This window comes from Dermacentor albipictus, chromosome 3, assembly GCF_038994185.2.
Source record: "Dermacentor albipictus isolate Rhodes 1998 colony chromosome 3, USDA_Dalb.pri_finalv2, whole genome shotgun sequence".
Lineage (NCBI taxonomy): Eukaryota > Metazoa > Arthropoda > Arachnida > Ixodida > Ixodidae > Dermacentor > Dermacentor albipictus.
Window position 1 is genome coordinate 100,452,421 of NC_091823.1, and position 13,924 is coordinate 100,466,344.

At 46.3% G+C, this 13,924-nt stretch overlaps 1 protein-coding gene and 1 long non-coding RNA gene across 5 annotated transcripts in view; one reads left to right on the forward strand and one right to left on the reverse strand.

The window, feature by feature from the left end:
* The first annotated feature begins 7,159 nt into the window (after positions 1–7,159).
* Positions 7,160–8,756, forward strand: LOC135901334 (uncharacterized). The gene is made up of 2 exons (XR_010564100.1): positions 7,160–7,319; positions 8,348–8,756. It is a non-coding gene; the product is annotated as an uncharacterized lncRNA (long non-coding RNA).
* Positions 8,046–13,924, reverse strand: part of LOC135901332 (sialin-like) — a 52,801-nt gene continuing 46,922 nt past the window's right edge. For 2 of the 4 annotated variants that reach the window (XM_065431082.2, XM_065431081.2), the window contains 3 exons: positions 10,957–10,985; positions 9,579–9,651; positions 8,046–8,516 (listed from right to left, as the gene is read on the reverse strand). In XM_065431082.2, coding sequence (XP_065287154.1) covers positions 8,307–8,516; positions 9,579–9,651; positions 10,957–10,985 — 312 coding nt within the window. In that variant the 3' untranslated portion in view covers positions 8,046–8,306. Of the gene's footprint in view, positions 8,517–9,578; positions 9,652–10,956; positions 10,986–13,924 lie in introns of those variants that run through there. The other 2 variants (XR_010564095.2, XR_010564094.2) reach the window with 2 other exon arrangements.

The window sequence follows — 13,924 nt, forward strand, 5'->3', positions numbered from 1 at the left end:
GGTGGGACATGCGAATCGCAAGCCAATCCATGATTCATGACATTAACGGAAAGATAGTTTTCTTTCCGCTTTTGAGTGAAATCCGGTTGACAGATGGGACAACGCAATAGCTTTAATTCAGACACAGAGAAGGGACAGTCATGGATTATTTTTTTCGAGAAGAAGCGCTTACTCTACACTGCCGACTCTAACCTACCGGACTCTGCAATCCTTCCCCTGGTAATTCAAGGCATTACTAACAAATTGCAAAGAGAAGTTTGTGTACACTGTCAAACCTCCACAGATGACTTACTTGCTTGCCTTAAGTATGTGTCCAGTGATTTTCTAATTGGTGGTCCCATCAAAACGCATAGCACTCTACCAATGAGCATTGACGCACATGGCAAAACGGTAGAATATTTTAATACCGAGTATGACCATTGTGAGACGATGGAAAATGTATACCTTTTGAAATCAAATCTTTTGTTTGTTCAAATGTTGGTAAATGGAAAAAGTGTAGACTTCCTGGTTGATACTGGAGCATGCGTAAGCCTGGTAAATCAGGCAGTTGTCCAACTGAGCAAGGTGTATGAAGGAAAAATAGTGTTCAAAGCTATGATGGAAAAACTAGAAGGTTGCAACACTGGACAGAAGTAGAGGTTGGATTTGGTGGACATCACCTGAAAGTAGATGCCCTTGTCATGCAGGGTGTTGACTTTGTGTTTATTTCATCCAGACCTGATATGAAGCGATTGAAGAAATGCTGATGAGATACTGACAAATTTTCTGAACTTATTTGTGTTGAGACAAATAGTTGTTGAGACGCCAGCAGCAGATGTCCTTGAGGTACCTTTTAAGCTTCGTGACGTCACAGTAGTGCGTAAAAAGCCATACAGTCTCTCCCACAAGAAAAAGAGCTGGCTAAAGGCCAACCTGCAGCAAATGCTAAATGTTGGTATTATAAGGCCTTCAACATCCACTTTCACGTCACCAGTCACCATAGTACCAAAAGACGATGACTCATTTCGCCTTTGCACAGATTACCGGCAGATAAACAGCCAGACTGATTTGTTTCCTTTTCCCATGCCCCAAATAGACAAGATCATCAATGAAACTGGTGGATCAAATTTTTTCTCTTGGATCAACCTCTGTAAAGGATACTGGCAGGTGCCACAACAAGAAGATTGCAAGCAGTACACTGCTTTCGTAACACCTTTCGATGTGTACGAGTACAACTCCTTACCATTCGGTTGGAAGAATTCTGGAGCTTGGTTTCAGAAAATGATGAATGACATTCTTGACGAGTTCCTGGGAAAGTTTTGTAATGTATACATTGACGACATCATCATATAGTACTCACAAACAAGAGAAGAACATGAAAAACACCTTTCGTGCGTGTTAGAAGCCCTCAGCAAGTCAAAGTTAAAGATTAACAAGAACAAGAGTGAATTTTTTCAGACGAATGTTCTCTTTCTAGGAAGAGTTTTTGACGGCAAAACCATAACAACAAAAGAGGAATCTGTACAAAGGATGAAGAAGCTCGTCAGCCCGTGTTTTACTTGGACTTGCCGGTCATTTCCGTGCATTCATTAAGGATTATGCTGCAAAGACATGATGCCTCACCAAGCTGATGCAAAAGAATGTGCCATTTATGTGGAGTAAAGAGTGCGAGAAAGTTTACGAGTACCTTGTTAAAGCTATATCGTCGGATCCTGTGCTTATGCTACCTGACTTCAACAAGCCTTTCGAGCTGTGCACGGATGCTTCACAATACGGCACAGGGGCTGTTCTACATCAACGAGACGCAAAGAAACAGCAAGGATGGCAACTCAAAGTGATTGGCTATTATTCTTCTACATTCTCAAAAGCTCAAGAACATTATACGACCACAGAAAAAGAGGCTATGGCTGTTGTGATGGCACTTCGGTACTTCAGAAGCTACATAGAGGGTCGTCATTTCCGGCTTTTCACTGACAACCGAGCATCATTTACCTACCTCTTGGGATTAATCCAGCCTAAGGGCAGGGTGGCACGTTGGATCAGTGAAATACAACAGTTCACTTTCGATGTAAGCCATCAACCTGGTGATAAGCTCCCTGACGCAGATGCTCTTTCCAGGCTTCACATCACAGAAGTGACAACATCTGATCATGGACACGTTTACAGCTTGTGGGAAGGCACCGAAAACTTGACTTGCGATAATGGCAAATTCTGCGTGCCAGGAACTTTGGTGAAAAAGGTTTTGAAGCTGTACCATGACAGCCCAGAGTCAGGTGGGCATGATGGATTCTGGAAAACTTGTTGGAAGATAAAAAGTAAATTCACATGGAAAAATATGAAGGGAGGTATCAAGAACTACGTTCAAACCTGTCACCAGTGCCAGATTAACAAGGCCAAGTAACGTCCAAGAGGGAATCAAATGGTCATCGCTAATCATTCCCAAGTACCATTTGAAGCTATTCATCTAGATTTTGACGAAATAAAAAAGTGAGGCGAGGGAGTCAGTAAGACTCAAGCATTCCTTGTCGCAATAGATGAATGCACATGCATGGCACCTCCAAAGCCAGGAAAGGAAGACTCCAATTCTGTTTTGATGTTACTGGAGCGGAATATGTTCTAGAACACAAAGGTGGTGGTGTCCAATAACGGGCCAGCTTTCCACAGTAAGAAGCTATCGCTTCATATGTCAAACAAATAAGTGAATCCAGGAGTTCAGTGGACCGCCAACTTCACGTGGTATCTATCACCTGGTACTGGGCGGCAATCCCTTTGCTTCTGACCCGCATGCGAAGGAGTACACGCGCAAAACGGCGGCCGAAAACGTTAACAAAAGAACCTTTTACTTGGAAAATAGAAGGAACTATACCGAACTTACCACAGACTTGCAAGTATGTAATACCGTTCCCATCCTGCACTGTACTTAGGGAAAGTTACACCCAGGTCCATATTGCCAACTTCTCGAAAAGATCGTTGATTGATCGCGAATTGGTGTTGACAGCTCGGGCCGCCTGTGGCCATTGTGCTGTGGCGACCCAGTTTGTGAAGGCCCGTTTCGTTAATGCATAAACGCGGCCGAATCCGCATCGCGGACCTCGCACGCTATTTGCAACGCGTGTGCGTACGCATATCCAGAGCCACTCGGAAAAGGACCCTTTTGTGTCGCACGAACTCTCGTGCCAAACCGGACGTCGTTTTCGGCCGGGATCACTATCGGAACCGAGAGAAGGCCGGGTGTCTTTTTGTTCACATCTAACATGATCGCTCACAACTGTGCAGTGAACAAGCGGGCGCTACTTCCCAAGTTCGAAACGCGACCTCCGTCTTCATTTGGCAAGGGGAGTGTGCAGCATCGACCCCGAAATTGGGCGTTTGCGTTCGACATCGATTGTTAGTTTCTTCAATGAGACCGCCACGCGAGCTTCAGAGAACGCGAAGGGAAGTCCTCTGATTGATGGGTGATTTCCATGGTGAGCAATTTGAAGTTAGCGTGCCCTAGTTTTTTCCCCGGAATGCTAAGTAAGAAGCTCGAGTAGGTCATATTTTTGGAAGATATTGTCACGTGGTAGTGACGTTAAAGAACACAGTAGCAGTACTGTGAAAGACAAAACTAGCTTTTATTGGGCGAACCTGTGCCCACAAAACAGGCTACACTTAAAGCGCAACGATGGCGGCGAACACGCTCGGCGATCGTCGAAAAACTGATCAGCGGGTCAAGCGCGTCGGCTTTTATAGAGCAGTCATCGAATGTTCCAGACTAATCGTTCGGACCCGCATGCCTTCCACAAAGTTCTACACCATTCGCGTCAAGTGATGCAATCAGATAACATAACGTTCAGCGACAACAGACAGCAGATAGAAGCATCGATAACGTTCCAGAAACTTCGGTACATACAGGCGCGTCCCACGCTGTGCGATTACTTTTGTTAGGCTGCGAAACGTGGTTGCCCGATAAAGATAAGTATACGTGTCAATATATATGCTTTGTATTGCAACGCTCTCGATGCAGACCTGCCAGTGTTAGCGTATTCGAGTTTCGCCGACCTGTTAGGGTCACAGTGCTAGGTGTGCGTGCATGAGAGAGAGAGAGAGAGAGAGAGAGAGATGAACAGAGCTCTAAGCTCCCCCATTCCAACGATCCTTTATCGCACATGCTCAGACGCAGTGAAGCAAGAATACAATAACTAGATGCGAAGTAGTATTTTTTCTTTGTCAGGTTTATACTTCACTGAAAAGTTTTCGCTACCCCTGGATGAAAGCGATGTGCTCACATTAACGCACTTTGAACGCTACAGTCAAATCGAGTAAGATCTTATTAGTTCATTTCACGGTACAGCTTTCATATAGAAATATCTTATTTTGACTTCCTTCGCTTGACTAGCCAAGGCCTCGATATATCGGAAACAAAATGTGAACTTGGAACATTCCGCCTACCGATGACTTCGTTCATTTTCTTAGCAATTGACAGTCTGCACATAATTTTGGGGAACAATAGTACGATATGATTCCTTCTAGAAATCTAGGACTTCGCCTAAGGTTTCGAGCCTCATGGCGCATAGGTACAGAGATTCGAGGTTTGTGACTGCTCAGCGAACTGTCGCCGAAATAGTGCTCTTTTGAGGAACTTGCAAATAGTGTTCTTGCAGAACGGTACTGGGTCTACAACAGCGAATTTTTATGGGGAAAAGGCGTGGGGGAAATGTACGGGGAAAATGTACGGAACGGGGCTTGCAGATAGTTAAAAGCTCAATTCACAGTATTGAAGTCTTCACATTAAGAAAGTCTATTTGTACCGGATTGACAACCGTCCCCTTACGGAAGCCAGAATTCTTGGACCCTGCTCCCAGCCGACGTCGGCCCGAACTGGTTTGAAAGCGCTAGTGAGCTTTAAAAAAAAAGCATGGCTCATTGAAGAACTATAGAATGTGCGAACTGCTGCGTTCCTTTCTTTTTATATCCCCTCTTGTTTTCTTATCTTTTCTGCGGCTTACCATCTCCTTGTGCAGAGCAGCCAACCGGACCATCTGGTCGGGTCAACCTCGCGGGTTTTCACTTCTTGTTCCTATAAAAGAATATAAAAGAAGGTTCCTATAAAAGAGTCCGCCTCGCTTTTTTATTTCATTATGGCCGGATATGCAGTCCTCTTTAATATATGACTCATTTCTCTTCTTATTCCCCCCTCCAACGAACCCCTCCCCCCGCCAAAAAGAAAGACAAGTTGAAGCTGGCTTCCCCGCAATATGATTACGTGTGGGGAAAAGCTCGCTTTAAAGACTGTAGCGGGTATGAAAAGAGTCTCGGTCAGGTGAGCGTTACTTCGACACGCCATCCAAACTGCCGTTAGCTTATACAGTAGCACTAGGCAAGGCGGCATGGTAGCACCAGTCACATGACCTACTTGCACGCCGGGCACAATTGTATGTGTTCCACTGCGCCGTGACTCTCAGGAGAAGGCATGCGCACATATTCTGATCGCGCCACACCACGTGCTCGTGTAACGATACACCACCTTGGAAAATACCCGGCACACAAAGCCTACTGCGTTAGTACCGAATCTTGAAGATCGCGGCGCCACCACCTATTTGAGGGCCATAATCTTCCCACCTTGCATAACCGATCAAATCAGCGTACACGTGTACCATCCTCGGAGCCCATACTCAGTGTAAGTAGTTTCTTTAGATAAGTAGATGGTTGTCCTAGATCCCAGATATTTGTATCCTATATTCTTGTAGCTTCGTACTACTTCGCTAAATGACATTATGTTCTCCACCCGTGAACTTTTTTCACACTTTGCGTATGTCCGCTGAACAGTAGCAATCTTTCTCTTATCTGATTTCTGGCATCCATTTCTGGCAGTCTTTTATGGCAGCCTACGCTACTTTTGTATGTGAAGAAGGTTGGGTATTTTTCTAACTCAATAGTGGAAAAATTCGAGTGCCAATTTACACGACAACTGCGTGTAAGACATGGTAGAGGAACGCCTGCCCGTTTACGCATCAAGATATAGGTGACGTCGTCTACGACGTGGTTGTTGTTTCGTTTCGGAAAGAGAGAGATGTCGTACCCCCCCCCCTTTTTTTTTTCTTTAGTGTTGCAAACTGATGCGAAGTGTCTACATCTCCTGACCTAGTCTCTATCTAAACAGTTCCGAGTAAAAATTGCCACATAAACAATCTGTTATTTTTTCTTTGTTGTTGTCGTCTAGGCATGTCGTGTGAAATGGTCCGGTCAGCAACATTTGCGTGTTCAATAAATACAATGCACTGACACGATTGCACGTTGCACGACTGCGCAACAAGAGATTATTCTTGCTGTTTTTGTTTTGCTGGTGCCGGGGTCTCGAAAATATTTGCCACCGAGTATATGTGTAGTGAATGTTAACTGGTCTTCCAGCTAAATAAAGCCAAAAAATAAAAGAAAAAAAGGAAAAGATAGGCGCACAATAAGGGAACGCGAATAAGAGAGTGTAGGCCCCTCTATGGAGCAAGTTGCACTATTTCTCGTATTCTGTCTAAGTACTTATTTATTACGACAAATGTTGAGGGTTATTCAGTGTGCCTATCGCTATCACCAACCGCCATGCTTGTTTCGGTAGCGCAAGTAAGACAAATCTCCACCGTGAACTTCACAGTGAACGCCTGCACCGGTAATTTATCACTTTCTCTGCTGCAGTGCACCACGTTACAAGCGCTGTTCTCTTTATTCTTCTCATTTAAATATTTCTATTCGGCGGACTAGCCGCAAGACATACGCACAAAAAAAAGAAAAGCAAAAGGCGTCACACAAATGCATGCAGCCCCGTGTGATGCAGCCTAGTTCATGCGCGACACGAGAACATCACGCTCGCTACGCGGACAGTCACGTGAGTTCTTAAAAACGATCGTTTCTTTGATTACTTTGTTTCGCTGCCTATAACCCCCGATTCGTATCAACTAGCACAACTGCAATGTTTTTCTGTTTATATTTACAATCGCTGCGCCATTTCCGCTAAGGAAAATGCTCTTTCGTGCTACAGACATCGCGGCGATGCCTTCCTAAATTTAGAGCTTCAGTCAAGCAGGGGCACGTGTAAACCCTGTGCAACGATAAGCCACGTAGAAAAGAAAGAACTAGGTGGGAGCACTGCGTAGCAACAGTGAAGCCTAGAAGAGTCGGCCTGACACGTGGTCATGTCACGGTAAGTTTCAGTGCCTTCCACAGCCGCGCTCATTGCGCACTCTCTCCCGAAAGGAAAGCGAGTGCGACCGCAAACTATACGGCTCCCGCAATTGTACGCTGCGACGATAAATGTATGCGCATACGTCGCAGTAAACGACTGAAGTTGCACGAGCATGTCGGAAGGCGTAAGTTTGCGTCGATTATTATATTTTGGGAACTAAACCCACTGGGCCTACTCGGCCGAGTGCTGGGTCACGTGTTCGGCCGGCGTTTTGAGAGAGAAAGGGCGAAGGGGGGAATGGCGTCACGGAGAGTTGACTCGTGAAGACTGGCGGCGTGATGCTCCCTCCCAGTTTATTTCCATATTGCACGTATCCAGCGAACACTTTGTGCCAATGCACCAGTAACTGAGAAACATGCTGTACAAACCGGCTCCAGGAATGAGGGAAGTCCAGCGTAGAGCAGCAAGAGTCAGGCCGTCGCGGCCAGCACGCGACGGCCCTGTCGCACAGAGCATTAGATTAGAAACTGGAATCGAGGTGATCGAGGGATCGATATGGCATGAACGTTTATTCATAAAAATGTGGCCCGTGGCCTGGTTGGGCGAGGGAGAGGTGGGTAGGTGTAGAGAAAGGAATCAGAGACGTCGACCTCTATTTCTAAATCTAGGAGGGCCATATATTTGGCTCTTCCGCGACGTTCCGAGGTGACGTGCAGTTTTGTTTGACGGTGGTTATGTGGCCTTGTCATGTAGTGTTGTGTAGTCTTGTGCCGTATATGGCGCACCACAAGAAAGGCTTAGCCATGCCGCCATTACCTTTGCGGCAAATCTTTCCGTCCGGCAAAACGCGGCAGTTACGAGGCAGAGGATTACGGTTCAGGAAAAAACGGGTGCAGTTAGCAGAAACAGGTGGAGAAAGATGTAAGAGTTTAATGGGGCCCTTCACGACGCATTCGGCACGTACGGCACGGGAGGCGCCCGAGAATGTGAGGCGTAGTACCGGACAATGCTATAACAGCGCGAATAGCGGCTGCGTGCAAATTGAACGACAACGCAGCAAAGTGGGCGCGATTATAGCTAAAGGCACAGCAAGATGAATTGCACCAAACAGCTCTGCCCCATGGAGGTGGCGAAGAGAGCGTGAACGCGACGACGCTACTCGAGGTGACTCTCAGTATTGGTGCAATAAGGTCCGAGCTTGGCCCCTTGCAGGTGGCGGTGCAAGAGCCACCAGGTGGCGCTCGCGTGCATCTCGCTGGAACATCTTCCTGAGCCGCAGCGTTCCGACGACCAGGATGTCTAGGACTTGGAAGAGAACGAAGAAGGACAGGCCCAGGTACATGCCGATGATGCCGCCCAGATTGCCCAGCACGTGGGTTTCCTGCACGCGCACCACTTTTTCACGGGAAGCTCGAGTGCCGGCGTCGAGATGGACACCAAAGCTTGACGCACCCGTAAAACTGGAGCGGGCATGCACTGGGAAACTGAGTAGCACTAAAGAGGGCAAGGATGGACGTGAAGCACGACGACGTGACTTGTAGTTGAGCTGGCCGAACTGTGTCGTGCGTATACTCTGCCACCAACAGCATAATAAATCTGTTTGCCTTCCCTCACTCAGAAACCTGCCAATAGTCATCACTTCACATCGTCAGCCATGGAAGGTGATGTGTTATGTCCGTCCTTGCCTTTCTATAGCGCTATTCCATTATTCAGTACGATAGACCAACTAAAACGGAACTCTGCGTTAACCATTCACATTTTCCTGGTTCTTACGATTGTGTACGGGTCACCAGTGTATGGCTGGTGCCCGCATCTTGCTCATAATTTTTGGAACAACTGTAAGAACAGTACAGCACAGATCATGCTGTCTGTGGTGTTCAACGGCTCAACTAGCACTTCTGCACAGACGCTAATGCGAATGCATTACTAAGCGCGGATTAGTGTGGCGACACCCATGCGTTCTCACAGCTATTTTTACAAGAACACAGAACTTCTAACGTGACTGTTCCCAAAGGACAAATCTCTCGAGTCGCTTGTGAACAGACAATGCGCTTACATGGACTCGACAAAAACGAGTGTAGGCTGTCTGTCGGGCTGAAGTATATCGTTTAGGCTGAGCGAAATCTTAGCAGGTCATGTGTTTACGTGTGCTTTGCAGCGCGCACGCGAATCTTTACATGTTCTTATTTTTAAATGGGTGTTTTAATATATGGGATTGCTTGCATAAAAGTTCCAAGTTACAAATAGCAAAAGCGACCGAGTACGACTTCTGGCTCAAACATGTCGAGCGAAGCTCATGTAGCTGAACCTATGCTCCAAGGAAAGCCATCCGTATACATATGCTGTTCGAACAAATTGCGTGGCATCGTATGCTAAGAATGTTTAACGTGTAATAATAGCACTAGGTCTACCTGCTGTATTCAGTATAGCCTGTGGTACTTACGTCGTATTTGGGTACCGAAAGAATGTGCTCGTAGGTGAGTGAGTTGAAGTACAGTACCAGACGAGCGGGTGGCCTACGACAGGAATAAAAAAAAGAAAATATGTAAATGCCATTAGGATGGAGAAGTGCTGATTAATTTGGAAGGCACTGTATGCCCTTTGCATTGTCCATTGCAAGGAATTGCGCGTTGGGGCCTATTGCGGTGAGGTATATTCGAAAGAACTGCCGCACACATGTTCCTGTTAAAGAGTGAACGGTGTGAATGAACTTTAAGTGAAAGCTCTTGTTGTCGCAAAGTCTTGGTTGTTGCGAAGCCTTGTGAAACGCAATTGCACAGTTTCGTGCCCTCAACGTTAATGTTCTACGTGTTTTTCATGCTGATAAAAAATATGGTCACGGCATAATGCAGGGATTGTAAAACAGTTAGCAAAAAATTATTCTTTCTGGTAATTAAGTGCTGCTTCCTGTTGGAATACTCCATTGGCGCTGGGGTCTTAGTTGGATATCAGTTCAGAAACAATTACTGCAGCCAGGCACATGAAAGTGTGGGACATATTTTTTTTATCGGCATCAATCTATTCTACGATGTAACGTACAACCGTCCAAACTAGTTGCGCTGCAGTATAGCTTGAGTAGCAAAAAAGAAAATAATATCGCTGCCCTTGCTGCACTCAGAATCAGAATCAGAATCAGTTTTATTTTCCTCAAGGAAAGGAAAAATGGACCCCAGACAAAAAGCTGCTCATTGAGCAGCTTGACGAGGCCTGAGGCCCTACAGGCAGTGGCAACAGTGGCAAAATAGCAGTGTATGTCGTACACCCATACTAGAAGAAAAAAAAGCAAGGTGTAAATCTGACGTACGAAAATACAGAACACCTTGTATTCTCTATTTTGCAGAAACGTTTGCAGTATACATTGCAGGAAGAAACGTGTTATACTGTTAGTGTACTCTCATACTGTTCATGTTATATTGTTCGTTCCTATTCTGCTTGTTCACTGTCTTGTGCTTTGGCTACTTAGTATATCATTATCGTATGCACCCGATTGTTTTCTTAGATATTAGCAACTTACCTAATCATTGTTATTTCTATTGCTCACATGTACGCACTTCTTATTACTGCGGTCTCACTTTATATAATTATCCTGTTTATCTAATCATAGAAAGACCTTATGTCTGTTTTTTAAAGATATATGACCTCCTGTTGTAATATTTATTTACCATGTAACTCCAACATGATTTTTGAAATGAAGCTGACTTGACATGCATGATGGCGGTAAGCAGTGCATGATGCTGCAAGAACTATAGACGCTTCCGCGGTTCCGCGAGCTTCGGTTAGCTGCTTGATGAATAACGCCGTGCGCTAATCGCGCTACATACCCGTTTTCCTTGGTCACTCCCACAACGTCCTGCACCAAGAATGCAGAATAGGTGAGTGACAATATGTGTAGCTTACGGCACGGAACGCAGCGCTGAAAGAAGACATGCTGCATGCACAATTCACCGATGTTTAATGACGTTTCTCCGGATATTAAGCTACGTACTAAGAACTAGAGGGAGTAACCACAGAGTAAACATAAATGCCGTGTTTACTTTCTGGGCCTAGGGGACTAGGGGAACCTGTGCACAACTCCCGTGACGCACTGTCAAGAGCTTCTTTGAGGCACTAGTATCGCTAGCACTGCATTCTTTGCAGACCGATCGCCCGTGTTCGGCCCCGAGACCACGCTGCTATTGAAAATCGCGCTGAATGTGAGATAAATAATACTTTGCATCTGAAACGGCAGCAGAAAGTCGGTGTCACTAGTGTAAAGAACGGCGGGTTGCACAACAAGATTGTCACCTTGCCACCCGATTACGACAAGGGGTGCAAGACGCGCACCTCCCGCTCTCCACCTCTCCGTGCTGCAGCTGCGAGGCGTTCAAAGAAGCGACCTTTGCGCTGGAACCCGCCGCCTTCCTCCAGCCCCTTCGACATGGTGACGGGACGAATTCGGTGTGTGGACAATGATTCTAGAGTTCCCCAATGCGGAGCTGATTTGACACGCCTGAAGAAGCTACCGCGGGAACGTCTTGTTTTTGTGCTTCTCACGGTTTGGAGTGGCTCGGAACAATGAGCGACGCGCGATCGACAACGTCGATTTTCCGGAACGGCACCACCTTCAACGCCGTCGCTTGGGCTTCGGAATGTGTGTGCCTTTGTGTCTGTAAACTGGTCTTCAGAGCAGCTGCGAGTTGGTGGTGTGTAAACGAACAGCCGCCGCGTCGTAGGACCAGCGGATCGAGTGTATAAAAACTGTGGTTGTGCGATTGTTGGACGCACTTCTCCTGAGCAGTCATGTTAGACTGGTTCACTTCTCTCATGCAGTCCTGTTGGACTAATACTCTTTTTCTCAAGCAGTCATGTTAGACTGAGTTTATTTCTGTAAATAAACCCCTTTTTCCTCGTTCTCGATGAGAAGCAGTTCTTCACTTCATCAACGATCTCAGCGTAAATAAGTTGGACGACGGCATGGGCCAGCTACCTTCGAATTCATGCCGTACTCCAATCTTGGCAAAGGACCACGGACGAAGGGATTGAGCCCCCAATCCTGACAACTGGCTGACAGCGGTGAGATGGACTTTGCGACATGGTGCTGTATCTGCGGTGAGTGCTTGGTTTTTGCTTTGACTTTCTAGGCTTCATTTTGGGGTTGTTCTGTTTAGAACAGTAGGGAAGCTAGATTGTTGTGTGTTAGCTAGGTTGTGTTTTACTAGCTAGATTTAAAGAGCAGAATCAAGGCAGTAAAGCAGCAGTCATGGAAATAAGGACACTGCTGAGAGACGAGTTGTTGATTGTTGGTGAGGAACTGGGCCTAGATGTACGTAAAGAAATGCTAAAATCAGAATTATTGCATATCATTTCCGAACAGGCCAGTGAGGAAGAAGTTCAACTGGGGTTTGAACTTCTGAAAAAGAGAGAAGAACGAGAGAGAAAAGAAAGGGAGGAACGCGATAAAGATCGCGAGTTAAGAAAAATGCAACTTGAACTTGAAAGCAAACGTTTGGAGTTGTCTCAAGGAAGTGAAGGCGCTCTAGGACGATCAAGTGAGGCAGAATCATACCGCATGGACAGGCTATTAAAGCCATTTGAGGTCGGGACCGACATAGGCTTGTTCCTAAGCAATTTTGAAAGGACTTGCGAGAAGATGAACTTCGGCCCGAGTACATGGCCACAGCGGTTGCTGTCTATGTTGCCGTGTGAGGCGGCGGAAGTAATCGCCAGACTGAGTGTGCAGGATGCATATGATTATGCAAAAGTTAAGGCTAGTCTCCTGAAGAAATACCGCCTTTCAGCCGAAGCTTTTCGGCAAAGGTTTAGGAGCACAGGCAAGAAAGATAGCGAGGGCTATCCGGAGTTTGCATATAGCTTAAAGGCCAACCTAGTCGAGTGGCTTAAAAGCGCGGAAGCGTACGACAGCAGAGACATGATCATTGAATGCATGTGTCTAGAGCAGTTTTACAAAACCATCCCCCAAGCTGTGAAACTGTGGGTGCAAGACAGAGGTAATGTAAACACTGTGGAAAGGGCGGCTGAATTAGCCGAAGAGTACGCAACCCGTAGAAAATTGAACGCCGAGGAGGGAAACTGGGACGGTCGAAATGGACCGCGGAAACCATTTCCGTTCAAAAAGGGTGCGCAAACTAGACGATCAGAGCCTGTAGACATGGCGGAAAAGCCCGCAGAAAAGAGCGAGGAGAAACTTAACGGAGAAACCGCACAAAAAGAACAGAAAAGAAAGTTCGGATCTTTTAGACCAATTCGCTGTTACAGATGCCACAAACTGGGACATATAGCTGTAAACTGCGAGAAGCCTAGCGTAGTTTTTTCCTACGTGGAGGAAAAGGATGAGAATATGGAACTTTTAAGCCCATATCTCCACGACCTGCAAGTTAATGGAAAACCATGCCGAGTGCTAAGAGACAGTGCCGCCACGCTGGACATTGTCCATCCGTCTTACGTGATGGTAGAGGACTTCACCGGAGAAGTAGCATGGATAAAACAGGTTGTAGAAGAACACAGCGTGTGTCTGCCCATGGCCAAAGTCAAAATCAGTGGACCATTCGGGGAGCTAGAGACTGAGGCTGCAGTTTCCAAATTTTTGTCACTGCAGTATCCCTACATCTTTTCGAATCGTTCGAATCAGTTACTGCGTGACAGAGGGCTCAAACTAGGAGAGGGCATAGTACAGGCATTGACCAGAGGCCAAGCTCGTAAGATCTCGGCGCTTTCGGCCGAAAATGCTCAAGCTCCTCCAGCTGAAGCAGAAAAGGGGATAGCTTCAATCCCCGAATCCGAGCTAGGCCC